The sequence below is a fragment of the Medicago sativa genome, chromosome 2 (assembly GCF_051527215.1).
Source record: "Medicago sativa cultivar Bolivia chromosome 2, Bolivia_mono, whole genome shotgun sequence".
Classification (NCBI taxonomy): domain Eukaryota; kingdom Viridiplantae; phylum Streptophyta; class Magnoliopsida; order Fabales; family Fabaceae; genus Medicago; species Medicago sativa.
In genome coordinates, this window is record NC_140750.1 from 14,145,306 (window position 1) to 14,168,445 (window position 23,140).

General features: G+C 34.7%; 1 protein-coding gene and 1 pseudogene across 14 annotated transcripts; both read left to right on the top strand.

Annotated features, from left to right (window-relative positions):
• The first annotated feature begins 15,585 nt into the window (after positions 1–15,585).
• Positions 15,586–19,754, top strand: LOC146944792 (ubiquitin C-terminal hydrolase 12-like). Of its 13 annotated transcripts, XM_085743134.1 has the most exons (8): positions 15,586–15,895; positions 16,000–16,119; positions 16,430–16,530; positions 16,839–16,929; positions 17,430–17,510; positions 18,823–18,896; positions 19,248–19,320; positions 19,539–19,754. In XM_085743134.1, exons 1-4 carry the CDS (start codon positions 15,809–15,811, stop codon positions 16,870–16,872), a joined length of 342 nt encoding a protein of 113 aa, XP_085599260.1. In that variant the 5' UTR covers positions 15,586–15,808; the 3' UTR covers positions 16,873–16,929; positions 17,430–17,510; positions 18,823–18,896; positions 19,248–19,320; positions 19,539–19,754. The 13 variants fall into 13 exon arrangements, with proteins under 13 accessions (XP_085599260.1, XP_085599259.1, XP_085599261.1 ...); XM_085743133.1 differs by lacking the exon at positions 19,248–19,320; XM_085743135.1 differs by lacking the exon at positions 19,248–19,320 and having other exon boundaries at positions 18,873–18,896.
• Positions 19,755–21,649: 1,895 nt separating this feature from the next.
• On the top strand, positions 21,650–22,730 carry LOC146944793 (nuclear transcription factor Y subunit B-3 pseudogene; annotated as a pseudogene). Its single transcript, XR_015026085.1, has one exon. The product of XR_015026085.1 is annotated as a nuclear transcription factor Y subunit B-3 pseudogene (transcript).
• The last annotated feature ends 410 nt before the right edge of the window (positions 22,731–23,140 follow it).

Sequence of the window (23,140 nt, forward strand, 5' to 3'; positions counted from 1 at the left end):
TGTAGCTTGCCGGCGGTGGTGGTGCGTTGAGATCTCGTCTCCGCACCACCGTCCTCCTTCCCCTAGGTGCTCTGTCCAGGTCATCTGTTTCCTCTGCTCACTGTCATGTGTCCGTTATTTCCTTCCTAGATCATCTTCAGATCTAGGACGTTTTCACCCCCTAGCATCGTCTTCTGCTTCGCGCTGCTCCTTCTGGCTTTGCTTGGGTTCGGGTCCCTTCTCAGCCATCGATCTATGGTGGTTGGAGGGTCAGATTGGAGTTTCGTTTTTGGTGGAGGCTGGTTGCGGTTGTGGCGGTGATTCCGGTAGTGTGGGTTTGAGTGGTTGGCGGTGGTGTGGTGATGGATCTGTCTTAGCTTCGGTTAGGCTGTGGTGGTGATGGCAAGGTGGTGTTGCGGGGTGGAGGTTGTGACGGGTGGTGTCGGGCTGGTGATGTTGTTCTGGTTCTGACGACTGGATGGGTCGTATGTGGTGGAGGAGGTCGTAAGTTGTGGGGGGGGGGGGGTGAGGTATTTTGTGGGGTTTTAAGTGGTGGTTTATACGGTGTGTGATATCGGGGTTTTTGGTGGTGGTGAAAGTGGTGGTTTTTTTGTGGTTACGGGTGGTTGAGAGGTTTGTTTAGGAGGTGATGGTGGTGGTTTCGGTTGGAGTGTAGGTGGTGACAGACGCTTGAGGCGAAGGGGGTGATGTCTGGTGATGAACTGTGGGGTTCGACTCTGGCGGCTAAAGGTGTGGCGGCGCTTCCATCTATGATTAATCCTCCTTCATTGAACTTCCGGATCGTTTGTTGTTGTAAGGATCATGGTGTTGAGGTTGGTTGCGCCAGTGGTCGTGTAGAATTTGATTCTGTTTGTTTTGGTGTCAGACACCCTTCGGTTTCTTTGTGTGTCTGTCCTTTGAGGTGGTGGAGTCGGGTGCTTGTTGGGGTGGTTTTCTTGGAGGCAGCTTTTGTTACACGGTCCATGTTTGTCGTCATTAACTCTTTTGTTTTTTTTGGGTGGTTTAGGTGTCTAAGGTGTTTGGAGGGTGCGAGTCCAATTTGTCGAGCATTTTTTCCTTTGATTTGTTTGTTGTTTTATACTTCGCATGCCATGTCTTTCGTCTTTCATTTTGTATGCTGGTTTTTGGTGGGCCGGTTCATTTGGCTTCGAGACCGGGAGTCGGGGTCTAGCTGCAATCTTTGCAGGACTTGGTTTGGTTTCTCTCTGGTGCACCAGGGGCTTGGGGTGCCCTGCCAATTTGGTTCTATAGTCTGGTGGGCCGATCACTTTTGATTGTCAGGTCTTTGTTGGTTTTTAGGCTTTGTGTTGTGCTCTTTCGATGGATCGGAGGTCGCGATGTTTGCGACAGCTGCATGATTCTTTAGTTAGGTGCTCTTCGATTTGTGACTCGGCTTGGGTGTTGGGATCTGGTAGTTTTATGTTGAGGGTGTTCTTTGTGGGTTGGTAGTGACGATAGGCGGTTGTGGATCCTGTGTTTACATTGTTTGTTGTTTTTTTTGGTGGGTTTATCTCCAGGGATGTTGTTAGGTGGTTATGATGTTCCGTCTATATGCGGCACCATTTGTATCTCGCTTTCGTTCACTCCTTGCGTCTTGCGGGGATGACGTTTAATAGCGCTGGACATCGGTCGGATAGGGTCGAAATTCGGATGAAAAACGCAAATCCGAAGGAATCCATGGGTGGAAGAAGACAGTCCATCTCCGACCATTTATGTTTACGGTTAAGTCGGATTTCGGTTTGAACGGGTGTCGGTTTGGATGGGTGGGTTCAAACGGGTTTGAATAATTTAAAACTTAGATCGTTCAAGTTCAGGAAAAAAAAATCATCAACAGCAATACCAATACTTCAGATAATCCAGAAAAACATCGCAACAACTTTCAATATATGAAAAGTTAGAACAAACACAGTCCATTTTTTGTTGAAGTGTGTATTAGGAATGAGGAGAAGCCCTTGTAAAAGAAGATGAGAGGTTGAGAGTGATGAAGGGCCGATCAAGAACAGAGATTGAGAGTGTTAGCTTGAGATTGAGTGGTGGTTTAGAAGTGTATGTTGTGCGCAGAAGAGGGAGGATGGGGAGGAGAGATGGTGAGAAGTATAATAGTTTGGTTATTATTTTCTGAAGCTATTATGGTGAAATAACAACCAGCGATGATTGTGAAATCCTCAAATGAGAGAAAACAAGACAATTTTACTCTGTTATTATTTTCTGAAGAAAAGAAAAGAAGAAGGGTAATATTCAATGTTGGAGTATTAAATGCTATGTCCATTTGTTTAGGTAATATTTAATGTTGGAGTAAGAAATGAAGAGAACATGCTGACAACTTTTTACTTTGATTGGACTTGACAACAGCTGTGTAGCATTTGCATCTCAAGCCATGCGAAATTAAATAATTTATGATATATACGGTCGGGTTCGGTTCCCGTAGGGTTCGGATAATCCATCCGTAACCGACCGTATTTACCCTTGCTTAACCGGGTTTAGTCACCCGAATAAACCGTTTCACCCGTTTAACCCGACCCGTACGTAAACGGGCTTCTCGGATCGGACAATTTGGGTCGGGTAAAGGTTTTTTGTCCAGCCCTAACGTTTAATAATATTTGCCGTTTCAAAAAAAAAAACTTTAAATTTACCATCTGCTTCAATGTAATTCATAAAGAACACAATTGCAAAACATAGATTTTTCAATAGATTCACTTTACTTTGGTTTTGCTTGCTAATTAGTGGGTTAGTTTGGTTTGTAACACCAAAAAATTAACAATTTGTTTTTTATGATTGAGTTTCGCTGATCCATATGATTATATCACTATGTTGTGGTCTCAAGAAGTAAAAAAAGAACAAAAAAAAAAAAACATAGTAGGATATCAAGAGTGTGATGAATGACGTAGAAAAATAAGAAGTGGTTTTATATCCAACACCTAACCAATCGTTTCATTTGTCAGAATATCTTACAGAATCTTGTGTGTGCCCACTTCTGTCTCCTCCTCTTTCTTTATTTATTATGTTCCTTTCAACATTAGTTAGTTGCACTCGTGTTACTTTCTTTTCTTCTGTGCCAGTAACACTTGATGCTATGAGTAGCATTTCTAGCTTAACCAACTTTTGTTTGTTACAAACTAACTTTGACTAATTTTAGTTTGTTATTATATTCGAATAGTACTTTAACATCACTCAAAACTATGGTTTTTAAATTGTGGTTGTGGTCGCGGTTGAGGTTCTGCTGCAAACATTAAGATTATAGTAAAATGCGGCTGATGCAATTGAAATTATGATTGTGATGTAGCTAAAATTGTGGTTGTAATGTTGTTGCCGAGACTTCAAAATATATGATATTGCAACCGCAATCACGGTAGCGGATTGCAATTTAAAACCATTCTTCAAATTTTAATGACGATTGATGATTTCTCTTAAAAGTATAAGTTTACGGTCTTTCTCATCCTTAGAGTTGATTAAGAGTCTTGAAGACATAAAATGTGTTTATATGTGGAGGCAACCTTACATGTTGGTTTTGTGAGAGATAAGTTAGCCACAATCCAAATTCTAAATCGTCGGCTAAGACGGTCGGTGTGGGTTTTACAAAATGAATATGAGTTGATTTCTAAGACATTTATTCGTTTTTTCTTTATTTTTATCTAACCTACAACGACGAAGTCATTATCTCAACTAGCACTTCATTTTGTTTGACATTCATCCATACACTTTCATATATTGTTTGTAATCTCTCTATGTGATAAAGACTTATTAATTAACTGTCTCATGCTCGAAAAAATTCAACTGCCCCATGTTTGCTGCAATTACCTCTGTAGTAATGAGCAAGGAGTTTCATCTTCCATGACTTTGATGGAGTGTGATGCAGTTCCTGATGCTAAGGAAGTGGGGCATGTGCAAGCACCTTTCTTGGTTATGGTGTGTTGTAGGGACATTTGAGAGCTTTTGATTTTGTCTTGTATTTTGTCAATCATATATAAGTATTTAGCTAAGAACCATACTACTCATAGACAGTGCATTGAATTTCCTTTAAATTTTTCAATCAAGTTGATTTTGATGTGCCATCCTATTTTGTTTTATGCAATAGTAGTGTAGTACATTGCTACACAAGTCCATTTGAATGATAAAGAGAAATGGAATCATTATTTATTAATCAATGATATTGACCTTTTTTTTTTTTTTTTGGCTCAAATGATGAATCGAGATATAGAGTTATTAAAATTCTAAAAACTGAATTGCAATTTCATGAGATGAAATTAGTTGCTTAATTTGGTTATGAAAGGACATTAGCTATGACAGTAGTCAAAGGATGGTACGGAGGAAATGTGGTGGTTATGAACTTATGGTTATGGTTGAACTTTGGAGTGCAACATGGGATGCTATTGCTAGATAGTAAAATTAATAGTGATGATAGATAATTTATGTAAGTTTGTTTACCTATCCTTTATGACCAAACACATCATAACAAGAACGCAAATGTTCTGTAGAGATACAAAATTGTGGTTAATTCAGTTATGTATATCGATAGTTTATTTATGATTAATCATTTAATTAAATTAATAAACTATAATTTTGACAGTGAATTTAATTAATCATCTACTTAAGTGAATTAATCATATTTTTAAACGTGATAATCAGATATTATAGGTATTGGAAGAAACGGGTGTTTGAATATCATTCATCTAACAAGAAATTGTTTCCATATTTAGTGTCGTGTCGCCTTCAACATGAATATGAGCAAGATAATTGCTTTTCTCCAATATGTTTTTGCTCGTTCCCATCAAAATAGCGGAGCGTGAGTTAACTCATGTTGGACCGAAATGAGCAAAAACAGATGGGAGAAAAGCCATTATCTATGAGCAACAAGTTTTGAATATTTTTATAAAGTTTGGGCCGAAGCCCAAATTGAAATATTTTTTTTTTCTCTTTTGGAATAGTTGTAATATGAATTATGCTCTTCTCCCAGCACAAAACACTCGCGTCTAGCTGTACTTCCGAAAATACCCCTGCGTGAGTTAAGTCACGCAGCGTGACTTAACTCACGCACGTTATATTTCTGCGTGACTTAACTCGCTGGTTTTTCACTACCATTTTTTTATCTTCTTCTTCTTTCTTTACGATAGAACATGAATTATTAGCAAAGAAGGTTTGGAAGGTAATCGAAGGTGTGGAACATGAATGAATTAGTCAGCAATCACTCATCAATACTAGCAAAGAAGGTTTGGAAGGTAATCGAAGGTGTGGAAGGTAATGAATTATTTAGTTTCATTACCGTCAAATAATAAAATTCTTCGAATTATTTAGTTTTATGCAGGACGTAACATACCCCATTAGCAATTCGGCGATGAAAGAGGAAGAAGAAGAGAAGGAAAATGGCAGTGAAAAAACGTGTGTGAGTTAACTCACATAGCGTGACTTAACTCATGCTGCGTGACTTAAGTTGCGCAGATTTTAACACATGCGTTACTTAACTAACGCATGTGTATTTTCGGTATTTCAGCTGGACGCGAGCAAAATGTGATGGGTAAAGTAATATTTTGTCTGCTAGACAAGTTTTGAAACATAACGGTGGTTGATTGGTGACGGTAGTAGTGACATATATGGTGTTAGGATTTGTTTGAAGTATTTCAATAGTAGTGCCTCATATAATCGTAGTGCTATTAACCGAAGTAACTATTTATACGGAGGCACATTCGAAGGAAATGATGCATAAATAAAATGCCACAAAGGAAGGGGGAAGCTAGTCAAACACGGGGCGCCAGAGACTCCAAAGTCCAAACTACGGGAAGCATCATACATTACCTAGAAAAATAGCCGTGCAAGACTAAATTCTACATGCCAAAATAATTTAGCCAATAGGACTAGTATTGCTTACAAATATCACACTTGTACATTTCATTTGATAGACTTAATCAATCAAATACTTTACTTTTTGCAATTTATTCTTTTACTTTACATTTTATTTATGCATTTCCTAGTTTAGTAACTTACGAAAAATCAACTCTGTACTTGGTACTATTCAGATGAATTAAAGAGGTTGTTACTAAAGAACATAATTTCTTCCTTGACATAGTCGTTTGAAGCTAAAAAAAGAAAAAAAACATTGTTGAGAATTATTAGCTGATTGTTCGGCTCACTTTTAAGTTCGACAACAATTATTTGTCAAAATGATAATGAAAAGTAAAATATAGAGCAAGCCTTTAATTTAATCTCTATACCGATACTTTCTCCTATTTGGTTATGGATATTAATTATTAAGGCGTGTTAAAAAAAAAATTACATCTTATACGTCGTCTTACAATATCAATAAAATATTATTTTGATTTTTCATATTATATTTTTTACTAGTTATTTTTTCTATTTTTGTAATTTATGTTAGCACATTCACAATAAAGACCATATAATTTAAGTATTTGAGTGAGTTTTACAACTACACATCACTCATTGCTACAAAAATTAGAGAGAATTGAACCAACTTCTGCAAATAAGAGAATTGTCATGATGTTTTATTTCTGATTTATCACCTTTTTCCCATGTCAATTGTTTAACTAACAATGATCAACTTTTCTAATAATTCGAGTGAACATATGTTATGATTCAAAATGGAATATAAGGAATTACACTTGGCATAATATAATTGGTTGAGGTAAATGGACACATGGCTAGTGATCCTAAAATCAAGGAAGTTTGGGTTGTGCATAAATAGGGAAATGAGGATCAATAGAGGGTATGAAGAATATTGATGAAAGTCTCTCCTCTCTCCCTTTGGTACTCTCTAGTAGAGTAATGGTTAAGTCTTAGACTTAATCTTCTTCTATCTTTTCTTTAATGTTTCTATGTACCAAGAACATCAATTTTAATTGAGTTCTAATCTATCAATTTTACCTTTTATTTCACAATCAATTCACAATTATCATTTTATTCCATTATCAATTTTGAGAACCATTACATTGGTGCTTTCATATTGATCTCATAACCTCCTATTCAACAATGGCAATATTGGTGTTTGCTGGAAATTACGATGCATATTTTTGGGTGCTGTGTACCGAAAAATATTTCAAGGTGCGAGAAATTCCAGAGACGGAGAAGATGTCTCTTGCGGCAACGACGATGAGGGGATGCGCTCTCAAATGGTGGCGCTGGTGGTCTCCTCTTCATCCAGATGTTAGTTGGGACGATTTCACAACTTCCTTTCTCTGGCGTTTCAAACCAGAATATCGACCCATTTTGCCGCTATTCGACGAGGAAGAAGAACCCGATCAAGAATCGCCACATCTGATGGAGCTCAATGAGTCGATGAACGAAGTTCTCAAGGCTTGGGACACTTTTCTTTTATCAGAAGAACAAATTGAAGTTCCTTAAGTTCTTGTGCCGGATTTAACGGTGGCAACAGTAACTCCAACGGGCGGTTTCCAAGTCGAAGTCGTGGATCTTCCTGATGCAACAATGCAGAAGCTTATCAACACGCCGAAACTTTTGGGTGGTAGCAAAACCGTCGTCGAAACTCATTTTGCAAACTCATTCCACGTCGAGCCTCTGATCTTAGATGCTTTTGCTCATTTACCAGATTTGACCTATTCTGGTGTCGACAACCCTCCACCTCCCCCTAAACCACCCGATAGAGTTGTCTTCCAAACACCGCTGTTGTTGCTGAAAACGCCATGTCGTAGTATTCAAAAGGTGACTGTGGGATTAAAGCTAACAAGGGAACTCACCATGCTTTTACCACCGCCAAAGCCACCAGACCAAGTTGAAATTGCGATTGTGCGAAACTTGAATTCTTATGCTGATGGTCTTGGGATTTGGCTTGTTCCAGAGCTTACATTGCGACCTCCGGCAAAACCACCTGATCTCGAATCTCTAGTAGAACCCAACGTATGGATAACTAGTGCAAATGGAATTTGTCCTGTTACTGGGTTTGCTATATTCGATGTCATTGTGATTGAGAATGATAAACATCTTTACGACAATTCAATTGTTATGGAGGTATCTTTTATTGAGTGTCTTATAATTGAGTTTGTGTCTCCTATAGTGGTAATCATAAGTGGATGCGAGTGTAGTGGTGTTATTGTAAACATTATAAATGTTCTATATACTAAACAGGGAGGTACTAATAATGCATTCAACATATTTGACATATTGCCAACACAAACTATTGTGACCTCTGCTGGTTTAATGAATGGTTCTGCTAGAATCTGTATGCATAAGTTAGCTTCAGGCCTCTTTGAGGAGATGGTTCAATTGGGTAATCACAATGCATATTCAACATATGAGCACATGGATGTGGAAAACTTTGTCTTTGTTAAAATGCCCCTCGCAATCAATTGCACTTGTCACACTCTTAATCATTCTCTAATAGTGATGCAATGTCATGTATCTCTTATACATGCTGATTTTGACACCTCTGGTACATTGGAACGTGTCAAGTTTCTCTTGAATGAAAAATTGGGTATGGTTACCTTTGATTTCCAGTTTGTGGAATTAATGGCTTGGCTTATAATCATTGATGATGGCTCAACTTACAGTGGCCTTGTGCTTAGACGCCTTGTTGACAAGTGTACATGGTTGTTGGGAAGTAAATTCATGTTGTCTGTGTATTTACATTCTGTTGATGTAGGAAGGATTGTGCAGAATTTACTGGGTCGTTTCACTGTTCTAGGATCAGATCAATCTCTTGGATACAACTTATGTACCCCAATGTTGGTTGCTACTATATTAACTACTTGTAGCACACACATATTCAGCCACCATGTGTTAGAGGCACCTACCAAGTGTTTCATAGAGTGCCTTGAACTTAACTGTATCAACATCAACATACTAATTGATCCTTTTTTGGGAATTGCATCTCTTGTGGTTGTTCAAAAGTTGAAACGCGTGAATGAGAAAGGTATACTGAAGGTTATTTCTCAACATAAGGTCTTATTTACTAGTGTCCATCAAAATGTGACATGTCGTATCTGCTGCTATTATGACTTTGGCTCCAATGCTTTAGTGTTATTTGGCTCCAATTCCTTGGAGATACATTTACCTCAATGCACCAGGAATTGTCTAGATATGGATTGCTTTAGCAACTTGACTTTTGCTGAAGAAACAACTAATTTTGTTGCATTTCTTCGTTATGTGCATTCTTCTCCTATATGGTGTCATGACATTAAGTCTAGTTGCATCTTAGCCAAGGATGATTTTTCTGCCATTATTGCAAGACTAGGGTTATTATATGGTGTGGTTACTTCTAATTTGCAATGGTACTTGAACTGTCAATGTATGCACTTTTGCAAAACTAGTATATGTAACATGCATGTGATGCTTCTTGGGATTCTACTTTCAGTACCAAATTCTCAAGTTCCTTACAGTGAGCTAATCTTTGGTCCTTGTGGTTATAACTTGAATGGAAGATGGTTTGGTGTAACTCAAGTGCTTGCATATCAGGCATGGCATGCAAAGCTTAGTCTAGTTCAAGTTCAGGTATTTGCTTCTGCAGGACACCCTAAGACATGGGATCCAGGTGGTGGTGATTATTTTTTCCATACAAAAGGGTCCTTACAATTCAAACAATGGGATCCGGGAGGAAATTTTTAGTTCACCGGAAAGTTTCACTTGACTTGGTGACACTTGGAAAGATACTACTAATGTTCAAATGCATTATCATAACTTCAACCTTGAGGACAAGGTTGATTTTAATGGGGGGAGTAATGTTATGATTCAAAATGGAATATAAGGAATTACACTTGGCATAATATAATTGGTTGAGGTAAATGGACACATGGCTAGTGATCCTAAAATCAAGTAAGCTTGGGTTGTGCATAAATAGGGAAATGAGGATCAATAGAGGGTATGAAGAATATTGATGAAAGTCTCTCCTCTCTCCCTTTGGTACTCTCTAGTAGAGTAATGGTTAAGTCTTAGACTTAATCTTCTTCTATCTTTTCTTTAATGTTTCTATGTACCAAGAACATCAATTTTAATTGAGTTCTAATCTATCAATTTTACCTTTTATTTCACAATCAATTCACAATTATCATTTTATTCCATTATCAATTTTGAGAACCATTACAACATACAATCAATTATCCGAAAATGAGGTAAGGTTAAGATATTCATTTGATAATGCTTAAGTCAGCTAACATTATTTTCCATGGGATTAGACGCTTAATTATTGTCTTAGTGGAAAACACTGTAGGACATGAATCTTTAGTCCCATGATCCCATGATGAGAGAGGTGTCTAGTATGAGTCTTAAGAAGCATATATTGATGACGTGAAAGTGGAACCCCTATACCCTGCTATCAACATGAAAGGCAACCAATTAGCATCAAACTAATCATAAATTTCAAGTGACATCGTGGAGCAATTGGTGTGATGTTTCATCGGCACTCACCTTTAAAATGAAAACTTGGACCCCATAGTTCATTATTAACTGCCAGATGGCCCAAAGTGGTGGATTGATGTTTTATTTAAGGAGTGAGTAGTTCTGTTTGAATACACCTTAAAATCCCACATCGCTTAGAAATCGAGGTACATTGATATATATACAACACTCATACTCCTCAATACAATAAAACATCTTTTTTTATAAAGGACAAAATCGTGAAAAACTTGCACCAAAAATAAACAATATCTTGAAACACGGCATGACGTACTTGAGGTCCGATTAGAACAACTACGTACTAATGTTTTTTTATGGCCTTACATAAACTCAAAATTAATTTAATTAGTGACAATCAAGTGAAGAATGATGTTGGCTTTGTCTTAATGTAGTAGTACACATTCAAAAGGAAGAATGTTGTAATCAATCAACTATGTATGAAGTATTTGTTATGTTTTGTAAGGCTGACGAGAATCAAAGCTCACTCATAGTAGTGTGGCAACGCCACTATACTGTAAGTAAAAAGTGTAATTGAAAAGTTAATGTATGTGGATTAAATTTTTAGCTACATACATCAACTTTTTAACTACTCTTTTTCTTATTATTTTATTTCGGAGGACATAGATCATGAAGAGTATGTGTATATATGCAATCTTTTATGTTGATTCTGATTTTCAAAGGGTTGTTGTTCCTAACACCGTTCATTCAAACTCCAATGGTTTTTCATGCAAAAGGATGAAAATAAATTTTTCTTATTTTATGAGGGATCAAATTGAGAAGGTATATTTTGATCTCAATAATAACTTTTTCTTTCATACAAATCTAAACAAACATCATTATCGTCATTCATTAGCATCAACAAATCCAAAAAATACACAACATCGTCAAAGGAAATGAAAAAGAGGGGGTCAAAGAGAGAAGGAGGACATGGACAATGTATAGAAATTGGATAACATTGATGGACTATAATTTTTTTTTTTTTTACTTTTATTGAAGGGCATTTGTTTACGGACTTTTGGTTTATGAATTAACTTATTTCTCAATTTATTTTTGTAAAATAAAATACATTGATGGACTATATCTTTTGTAAAATTACGGTGACTCATCGTGATTTTGTCAAGCTTATTCCAAATTCAAACATGCATTCAGTATATTTGGTAGCTTAAATGAAAAAAAAAATCAAGTAATAGGGATCAACACACTTCGTACTAGAATTATCTTCATTACCTACAAATTTTTCTATGGCATATATAATTGACAAATAATTGTCTCTCTTAAACATTTAATCTCTTGCCGGTGCATATGAAATAACACTTGTTCGAAAATCAATTGTTTAATTGAATCATCATATTTTAAAAGATTAGTCTCTAACTTACAGCTATAAGAGACCTAAAACAACAATAAAATGTATTCAATGTCACAGGCTGTATCTGAAGCAGGGCGAAGAGGACGACCGTCCTAGGTCCCAAAAAATAAATACGAAATTTTGGTCCCAATTATTTTTTAGAGGTCTATTAGACCCTAAAAAAATTTGCTTAGTTTTTTTGTATCAAGTTTGATGTTTATATATGTTTATTAGTTAGGACCCAAATTGTAGGTTCGCATTAAGCCACTAAAATCTCAGAAACAGCCCCGATGTCACACATTCACCACCTTTCGTTCAACCGAGCCAGCTTTTTACTTTAGAGATAACTTAGAGCACCCCCCGATGTCACACATTCACCACCTTTCGTTCAACCGAGTCAGCTTTTTACTTTAGAGATAACTTAGAGCACCTCCAATAAACATCCTTGATTTGGTTTTAGTCGCCAACTTGTAGGTTAAGGACACCATTAAAACATAAAAAAAAAATGAAATAATTAGTTTAAAGTGATAGGGCAGCATGGCAATACTCTAGTTGAGTTGCACCATTAAAGGTGTCCTTACACCACTGTCTCTTTTCAGCAGTGACATGGATGCTTGGATTCTAAGGTCCACGCAGTTCCAAGCCAATGTCAAAATTCAAACACACGTGATCAATACCCCTTCTTAGACATGAATGGCCTCAAAATATCCACGTCTGAATACAGTACCACAACAATTAAACTTTCTTTTCTGTTCATATAATTCAAATTAAATATGATATGATTTTGGAAGAGGTGGTTGGACTTTTTGTTCATACTAATTATATGATTTGGACTAAACTTTATAATTTCTCTAGATAGATTATTTGTAAATTTCATCATAAATATTTTAATTTTAAAAGTTAAACACACTAATTTAATTCACTATAAATTGTAATTTATATATTTCATCATAAATCATCATTGAAATTTGTGTTTCTTTTCTACATTATATGATGTGTGTGTCAAATGGTCAGAATTCATAATTTTTTTTACTAGCATACATCTACACTTATACATCTATCTCCATAAACACTATAAACTTCTCGAAATAACTTACGTATTACTACTACAAAACAAAATTTCAAAGTCATTTTTCACATGCCCCCAGTTTTTTTTTTTGGAATAAATATTTATATTCCAACATTTTCAATTGCTAGAACGAATCACTTTTGAAGTTGAAAGTGTCTGAATTAATATCCATTCTGACAATTTCAAAAATTGAATTTTCCGGAATCATAAATGGATTTTTCAAAATTGATAAGGGTAAAATTTGATTAATTGGGGATATAGAGGTATAATTGAGATGATATGAGGTAAATTTTTCTAAGGGTAAAATATGCTTTTCGTCCCTGTAATTATAGGCCATTTGAATTTTCGTCCCTTACTAATCCTCCCATTTCGTCCCTGTAAAAGTTAATCACTTGAAATTTCGTCCCTCGCCCCTTTTAATCACTGCCACGTCAGCAAATTACCAAAATGGCATGGGAAATGACGAAAATACCCCTGACTTATTTTTTTTCCTTAAAAAAAATTTCAAAATTTTGAAAATTCTTTTTTTAAATTAAAAAAATCTGAAAAAATAATTAAAAATTTCGGAAAAAAATGTTAAAATTAAAACTGAAAAAACTGAAATTTTTCGGAGAAAAAATCGTAAAAAAAAAATTCGGGAAAAAGCTGGGAAAAAAATTTTGAAGGAAAAAAAACAAAAAAAAATAAGCCAGGGGTATTTTCGTCATTTCCCATGCCATTTTGGTAATTTGCTGACGTGGCAGTGATTAAAAGGGGCGAGGGACGAAATTTCAAGTGATTAACTTTTACAGGGACGAAATGGGAGGATTAGTAAGCTCAGGGACGAAAATTCAAATGACCTATAATTACAGAGACGAAAAGCATATTTTACCCTTTTTCTAAATTTAGTTCTATAAAAAACTCAAAACCCATAAATACACACATACATCACTGATCAAGACCCATGCATACCCCACTTACCCACCTCCCCCCTCCCTCCATTCCTATGAATTATAATTCACCCGCCAATTTCCAAACTTTTTCATTCATCAATTTTTCCACATTTTGACACCCACTACAAGAAAATCAGCATTTTGCGACACTTCATCTGCGACCCTTACCTTGTAACTGCCTCAAAGTGCATTTTTGAAACAGTTGTTGCGACTGTTTGGTCAACTGTCGCAGGTTTCTTTGTAAAATTTATTACAAGGTGCTTTGTACGTATTGAATTCCCGCTTTCTCACTCTTTTTTTTTTTTTTGAGGGACGCTTCCTCACTCTTACTTTCCCAAATTTTTCATTTCACATCTCTCATCTTCTCCATGTCACTTTCCCCAAATCTCCAATCGGTCACCAATTTTTCATCTCAAATTTTTCATCTCAATCCTCAATCCCCAAATTTTATGATTTTAGCCAAATTTTTCATCTCAATCCTCAATCCTCAATCCCCAAACCTAATCCCCAAATCCTCTCGATTGTTATGCCTAACCTAACCTAATTTCATCTCAATCGCTTCCGTCACCGCTGAATTCAGTTTCCGCCGCTTAGACACCGCTTTACTCCTCCGACGTCTCCTCCGTCACAGATCCGAACTTTCAACGAACATCTCCTGTACCAGCCGCCACTTCGTCTCCTCCGACAACGAGGATCTTCTACACAGGTTCAACTCTCTCTCTCTCTCTCTCGCATTTTATTGTATGAAGTCCACAGTTGCCGATCGGTTCATTTCACCTTTATGCAACTATTGTTGGAATTTTATAGCTATATCTGAGTTGTTAGATTGAATAATTCTGATGTATTGTTAGCACCGCTGCAAACTGCAAAAAGAAAAATATAAAAAAGTGATAAATGAATAAGATGGGATATAGATGATGTCGTTTTTCTCTCCATGATATGTTGTAGCAGTTGTTGGTTACAACCATAATTTTAGGCTTTAGGGATTCAATTTTGTTTGTTTGTTTTGGGGTTTTTTTTTTTTTTTTTTTTTTTTGTGATTTGTGAATGTGAACCCACTCTCCGAGCTATATATTGTGGGGTATATGGAGGTAAGCTTTAAATAGTTTATAGATATGTCATTACCTGTTTTTATAAGTCCTCGTAAACAGTCTCACAAGTGCTTATACTAGTGGATAAGTTAATCTAAAAGGAATGAGGTGATGAGATGACACTAAATCTCTGTGTTTTAGTCTTGTGTTGTTTTTTCTTAATGATACTGATATATTGTTTTGTGCATTTTGCATAGGATAAGCAGCTGAAGAGGACTTGTTTGTTGTAAATTAAGGAGAAAATTAAGTACCTTTAGGAGACAAGTGGAGTTGTTAGTGGACCTTGGAAAGGAGTTACTGCTAGCAGCGTTGGAGTACTCCTTCAGGCTTGTGGATTTTGATTATATAGGTCATTTGGATGAGATCAGTGTCTACAATGGTTAGTTCTGCACTTTTGCTCTCGGTGGCTTCACTCGTGCTCAGGTATCTATTCTCTACTTTAATTTTCAATTTTCATTATTATCAATTTTCAGTTTGATCTAAAATTTGTTTGTACTATGCAGACTTGCAGCACAGATTCAATGAACAAGAATGTGATTGGGGCGAGCCGTCCTTCATACCTCTTGATGAATTATCCGATCCTTCAAGAGGGTATGTTGTGAATAATACTCTTGTAGTTGAAGTTGAGGTAACACGCAATGTGGATGAGAAAGACATCGCCGACCATGTAAGGGTAAGTAGATATTCTTATGTACTTTAGAGCCCAAAATAAATCAAGCCAGGTAGCGACCTATCATCTTTTGCAGCAAGTTTAACTTCCAAATAAGTTTAGAGATCTAATTTATTTTATGATTGATATAAGAACGCGTGTCATATTCGACTATTGCAATCAATGACTGTTCCTGACCAAAAGTATTTCCTAAACCAATATTTAATTATTAATTTCTCATGAGATGGTCCGTATCAGTATTTCAAGACAATAAAACCAACCTATGTTTGCCACTAACTTTTAATTTCTGTTGTACTTTTTCTGTTGGTCTATTCTGTAAAATCTGCACTGGTTTTGTACAATGGGTTTATGCAGGAGAGGTTGAAGAAAGACCAGAAAGTAAAAAAGCACAAAAATAAAGAAAACGCAGAGGCTCACCTCTACACTATTATAAAGGTGTTCTAAGCTTGCTTCCCTAGAAACTAGTAATGTTTGTTTCTTTAGATTCATCTTGTTAATTGCTCAATCAGATTGTATTTATGTTTATACTGCTAACTTAGGTGGTACGAGATGAAGACCTTGCACACCAGATTGGAAAGGATATATATTTTGATCTTGTTGACCCTGACAAAGTGAGCAGTTTTCGTGTTCCCAAGAATACGACATTTATAGATTTGAAGGTATCATCATTAGTTAGGCAATTACCTTGTGAATAATTGCATTAACTTTTTGTACCATCTTCTCAAATATACACAAAGAGTCATGGAAGTTGGGAAAGTTTTGTTTATGAAGTAGGCTATTGATGTTGTCAGTATATTTTTATTTCATAGGCATTAATACAAGTATGCTATGGTATGAGTATCCTCGTGTGACTTATGTAATTTATTTGTTTGACATATATATGCTTATGTCTTAAATTTAAGGTGTTAGTAATTGTTTAATGTGGAAGTTCCTTTCTAACTTGGAGATCCTTGTGGTATGTTATTGCAGTTAGATGCTATGGAACAGAGGGGAGAAGAAAAGATGGTCAACAAGTACCTCCAAGTGACAAGGTTTATGAATGCATTCTTTTCCGAGGAAGTGACATTAAGGTAACTATATTATCATTATTTAACTGGTTTGCAATTTATTGTTAATAAGAGAAATAAGCATATGATGAAATATTTCTGATTTCTTGCTTAGAAGCATCTCACCCCGCACAGGGGAGTTAATAAGGCTTGGCTGATGTTGTTGTATTGCTGTGATATATCTTAGTTTTGAGGTTTTAAAATAATATTATAATATATGAATGATTTCTGATTGAGACTTTAAAATTTGTTGTCCCTAGTTCGTTTATGCAACTTTTCACTAGTCATAATCTTTTACTCAATAGATTGATATGTATGGTTTTCTTGTTAAGTATTGCTCAAATTCAGGTTCTTGTCATTTGGTGAAGATTAACTGCAAGAGATTGGATCATAGTTTACAAGTAAATAGGTGTCAACATTAAGGTACTAGATAACTAGCTTTCCTCGTTTTATAGATTGCCTCGTTTTATCTTTTTGATTTCTTTGTCTTATCATTTTGCATCAAATCAAATTGATTTTTATGATTTCTACAAACCATGGTTTTTATTATATGAGAATTATGATTGTGACTGTTCTGCCTATAAGTTGTAATAGTAAAGGTGGAGGTGAAAAGGTTTAAAGATGAAATTAAAGAAAATAGTAAACAAAAGGATTATGTGATTGTAGAAAGATTGGATTATGTGTAGGTAGCTTGGAATGATGAACAAGAGGATCATTTATTTCTAGGAATGTTTGATGTTTTTTGTTCATTTAGTATAAAATTTCCCCTTTGCTATTATGAAATTTGAGGTGTATTATCATATTTTATTTATATTTATAGTTCATTTTATGTTACTATGATGATATTTTTAATGAACTTAGTACTGTTTTTTTATTTAGAAACCTAAGAATAGCAATTAACACCTTGTCTTTGTTTTCTGCAGCATCTTTACCTAATTGAAGTTTGCTATCTTTGGTTGATTTAATATCACTCCTTGTCATCAAGTAAACTTGTCTCTGAAAAGGTGAGATACTAGTTCTAAATTTTAATCCATGTTATTTATTTTTTTCGTAAGGTATTTTGATGGAGTTTATGTGTCTAACTGCCAATGGAATGTTGCAATGGAAATTCTGGATTTTTCTGATGATTGTTGTGTTCTAGTGTGGTAATCTTATCATAATAATTTTGTTTAGATTTCATACTAACTTAGTTGTTGATATGATAACATTTTAGTGGTTGGTGTTGACATATAGAAAGTTACTCTGCGATTCATGATTAGAAGAAAGATATATGGTGTATCAAGTAGCTCAAGTAGTCCAAACCAAGTATCCAATACACAAAACATGTTTCTGCTAATGTTTATAATTGAAGTTGATGATGTTTATAATTGAAGTTGATGATGTTTTTATGTTCATTTTCCTATACTTCTGATTTTTTAAAAAGAGTTAAATATGTTTTTGGTCCCTATAAATATACCAACTTTTCGTTTTAGTCCCTCTAAAATTTTCCTTCAACTTTTAGTCCCTCAAAAATTTTCCATTTTCACTTTTAGTCCCTCCTTTAAAGTAAACTCATATGTAGAATTCTTATTTTTGAATAAAATTTTGCATAAAAATTCATAATATTATAAGAATCTCTCCCAAAAAAATTTAGAATTTTTTAACAAAACATGAATTTAATATGAATTTTTATATTTTTTATGGTTAAAAATTCATATTAAATTTATGTTTTGTTAAAAAATTCTATATTTTTTTTGGGAAATATTTTTACAATATTCTACACATTTCTGCATAATTTCATTAAAAAAATACTAAAATTAACTTAAAAATAAGGATCAAAAGTAGTGATTGAAAATTTTATAGGGACTAAAAGTTGAAGGAAAATTTTAGAGGGACCAAAACGAAAAGTTGGTATATTTATAGGGACCAAAAACATATTTAACCCTTTTAAAAATGAGTATTTTGTGAAAAATATTTTCTTGTTTTCTCTATTGAATTTACTGCTGTATATTTGTGCGGTCTGTTTTCTTGTCGTTTGTGGCCTTTGGTTCGGTTGAGGCTTGTTCAAAGTCCATTTGTTTTGCTGCTGTTCTGTTTTTTTGGCCTCTTTCGGGGCTCCGGAAAATTGGTTTCCGGTTAAATTTTTAGGGACGGTTGGTTTTTAGGTTCCTCAGGTATTTAAGCTATGTCGGTCTTGTATTTAAGAGCATGCAGCTGTGTTGAATACAATACTCAACAACTATTGATATGTGGTCTCTTTATTGTATAGTGAATGAATTAATTGATGATAACTATCTTGTCCATAAAACAACCATTTTTGTTTCTCAAATTTCTTAGGCATACAATGTTCTCAAAAGACCTGCTGATGTGATTGATAAATTTGACAGGAAAGCTCTAGAGCAATTAATCTGGTAAGAAATCTAGCTTTCTATTCATTTCCTCCATGCATTGCCCTCTACCATTTTTCGTTGAAGTATTTTATTAAGTGGTGGGTATAGATTATGATTTTGGTACTATTTAGATAGAATATGATGGTCTAGATAAACAATAGTGCTATGGGTTGAATTACTCGAGGTTGAGAATGTTGAAAATTATTTTAATGATAAGTTTGTTGATCTACTTGTAAATGTAACTTTCGGCAAGCAAATTCGAATCTGGGTTAGATACCAAGACTTTTAAGTTATTTTGATGAAATTTGAGTAGTCTAAGAATACAAAGGTAATGATATTATTGAGTTCCTTCACTAAATTTGGAGGGTTCAGATGCTGGTCTAGCATCCATACTGGAGTACCTGGAGTTTTGCTTGAACTCAAGACTGGTGTTTTGAATGAAAGGGTAATGATTTATTTGTTTCACATTGAATGCAATTAATTGGTCTTGTAAGCTTCTCTGTAATAAATAGCTAATGGTTATTCCATAGTGGTTATTTTTGACAAATATATCAGAAAGTAATTAGAAGTTTAATTGCGCGATAAGTTAGAATCATGACTTGCGTGACATTATTGCTTATTTTTGTTAATTGATGTGTCTTATATAATCTGACTTATTTTTAGGTGGAAGACTTAGAATCACCAAACAGAGCATAGCATTCTTTGGAGTCTATTCATCTCTAGTTCAACTTCCTCGCCAAATATCATCTACATATTTGATTAAATTTTCATGTTAGGAACTCAACAAACCTTATTGTATCACTTGTTTGTATTTTATATGAATATGAATGTAAAATTCATATTTTAGTTTATGAATTTGTTCATATTTTTTATTATGAATTATTTTAGTTTTATATATTTTTTATTAGTAAATAGTTCAATTAAAAATTCAGGAAAAAACTGATTTTTTTTTTTTAAATTAACTCAACATCTGCGACCCTTGCAAACTGTCGCAATATTTTTTTTATAAATAAATTTTATGCATCTGCGACCCTTCCCCAACTGTCGCAAGTCCCTTGAAATCCATTTGAATCTCCTCATTTGCGACCCTTAGCAACTGTCGCAGTGCCTTTTGCGGCAGTTGGTGCGGCTGTTCTATGAAGGGTCGCAAAAGACACTTGCGACCCCAACATCCGTGACTGTTGGGAAAGGGTCGCAATTGTACATCTGCGACCCTTCTAACAGTCGCAATCTGCCATTTTAAAGGTCGCAAAATGCAGTTTTTCTTGTAGTGACCATACCTACTTTTTTATCTTCACTTTTTTATATACTTTGTTGCTTGGTCACATTAAAAAAAACTAAACTTCAATGAGTCATGCTACTAAGTGAACTCAAAATGAAAGTTTTGTATCGACATTAACATTTTAATTTTTTTAAAAGTTGAGTATACAACTTTTAATGTATTATTATATTTAATTCCTTGACAAAGATTTTTCTATTTTTTTTGGGTACAAAAAAAAAAATCTCCTAATTTAATTAATAATAAACAACTCTCATGTTCTATAAATTTTGTTGAGTATGTATGAAACAAACTAATTATTTTTAAGTGAATTTCATTTTTGTATTAATTCTTCTTTGTAGGCACCACCACCCAACTTTTTTTTTTATCTAGATGAATCCAAGAAATTCAGGGCATTTGTTAACATTAGGGCTGGCAATGAACCGAACCAACTCGAATATAGTTCGAAATTCGACTCGGTAATTAGTCCGTTGAATTTGGTTCATGAACCTAATGAGCTGAACTTGAGCTGAATATTAAGTTCGTTAATTAAATGAGCTGAACTTGAGTTACATATAGTTCGACTCGTTTGGTTCATGAGTTGGCTCGATTATATATATAATTAATTTATTTCATATACTTAAATATTTTTTCAGTTAGTTTTTGAAACTATTTATATTTAATAAATTAATTAAATATTTCAAAAAAGACCTTAGCGTTTAAACGTTCTGTTCCTTGTTTCAAAAAGCCTAGGAAGTAGAAACATTAACTTTATAATATCCCTTTTATAACTTTTGCAATTTCCAATCTCCATTATTATTACGTTTTGGTTCCAATTGTCCACAAAACTAAACATTTGCTCTCCTTTGATTTCAATACAAAGAAACTCTAGTCTAGTTGGTAAGAAGAATGAAAAACTGAATTCACATGACTGCTATGAACTTCAATATTTTAATTTAAACACCGATTTGTAAGGCCTGCTAAAAAGGTTTGTCATATCCACAAATCATCTACCATTTTCATCTCTCCTCAACCTAAGTTGTTGTCATTTTTTGGAAGGTATTCCATTTCCTTTTCTTCCCTCTTGCACCATGTAATTCTAGTTTCTCACGTTATGCTTGCAAACTAGCTTTTTAGGTCCTTGTTGTAGTAAAGCAGATGCTATATTGATTTTCAATCTCTTTTTGACGTTTTGTACTGGATGCTATAAATTTAGACTTTTTTGACAAAAATATTTAATTTTTGAGTAATGTAATTTGAGCGATCGAACTGAACCTAACGAGCCGAACCGAACTGTTCGTGAACTTTAAACGAGTCGAACTCGAGCTGAAAAAATAGTTCGTGTCGAACTCGAACCGAGTTTCGAGCTGAACCAAATCTTATCGAGTCGAGTCGAGCTCAGGAGAGTTCGACTCGACTCGGCTCATTTCCAGCCCTAGTTAACATGACTCTCTGACTAATAGTAAACGCTCTCACATTCTATAATTTTGTTAATTGTATATTCAACCTCTAATTATTTGTAAGTGAATTTAAATTTTGAATTAATTGTTCTTTGGAGGCACCACCACCCACATTATTTTATGAGCACAAAAATTCTTTATAATTATATCTAGATGAATCCAAGGAATCCCACAATCTAATCCAAATCATTATATATAGTTTACACTATGGTCTTTTTTCTCTCACTTCACACACTAGTGTAAAGAATATTTTATTATGTTAGCATATATGAATGAATATATAAATGCAAACACCCATATAATATAAGACCATATATGGTTGGTAGCATTTCATAGATTAGCAACTATGGCTGAATCAGACAACGAGTCAGGAGGTGGTCAAACAGGTTGCAGAGAGCAAGATAGGTTTCTTCCAATAGCAAACGTGAGTAGGATCATGAAAAAGGCTTTACCAGCAAACGCAAAGATCTCAAAAGAAGCAAAAGAAACAGTGCAAGAGTGTGTATCAGAGTTCATCAGTTTCATAACAGGAGAAGCTTCTGATAAGTGTCAGAAAGAGAAGAGGAAAACAATCAACGGTGATGATCTTCTTTGGGCTATGACAACACTTGGATTTGAAGATTATGTTGAGCCACTCAAGATTTATTTGAGTAAGTATAGAGAGATGGAAGGAGAGAAGAGTGCTATGATTGGTAGGAGTGATCAGAGAGATGGGAATGTTGGTGAGGGTAGTGGTGGAGTTTATGGTCATGGAGTTGGAGTTCCATCTTCTATGATGATGATGATGATGGGACATAACATGTATGGATCTGGGAGTGGATCACCATCTTCTGGAAGGAGTACTCGATAGCAGAGACTAATCTCTCGAGTCACATAATATCATAGTGAGGAGTAAACTTCTATCTTAAGAATATAAACTCAAGACCTATGATTAAACCGAAAGAAATCCGAGTTATCTCATCTAAATACTCTTGGCTAGACAACAGGTTTATGTATGCATATGTTTGATATAAATTCATGTATTTTTTAATTTAGAGTACCCTAGATATATTGTTGCAATTTAATTTGTTGTTGAGGGTACAGTGAAACATTATGGATGGTGGTTTGGAATTAATGCAAAAAGTATTTTTCTTTTTATTTTTTGTGGGAGGTGATAAATGTTGCATGTATAATTTGCTTGTGTTGAGTACTATTTCTGTCTTCATTGATTATATGGGGTAATAGTCATTTTGGTCCCTGAATGTGTAACAAGTAGTCACAATAGTCATTCAATATATCGGAATTTTAAAATAGTCCCTGATTGTGCACTTCGTCAGTCAAAATAGTCCCTGACATTAAAATATTTCGTTAATGTTGTCATATTAGTCCTTCAATATACTTATTTATTGTCATATGAGTCCTCATAAGTACTTATTTATTGTCATTTCAGTCCCTATATGAAAAGAGTTATTGTGAGTATTGAGTGATTATGTTAGTGTCAGGGGCTATTTTGATTAACAAAGTGCACAATCAGGGACTATTTTGCAATTTTGATACATTGAAGGACT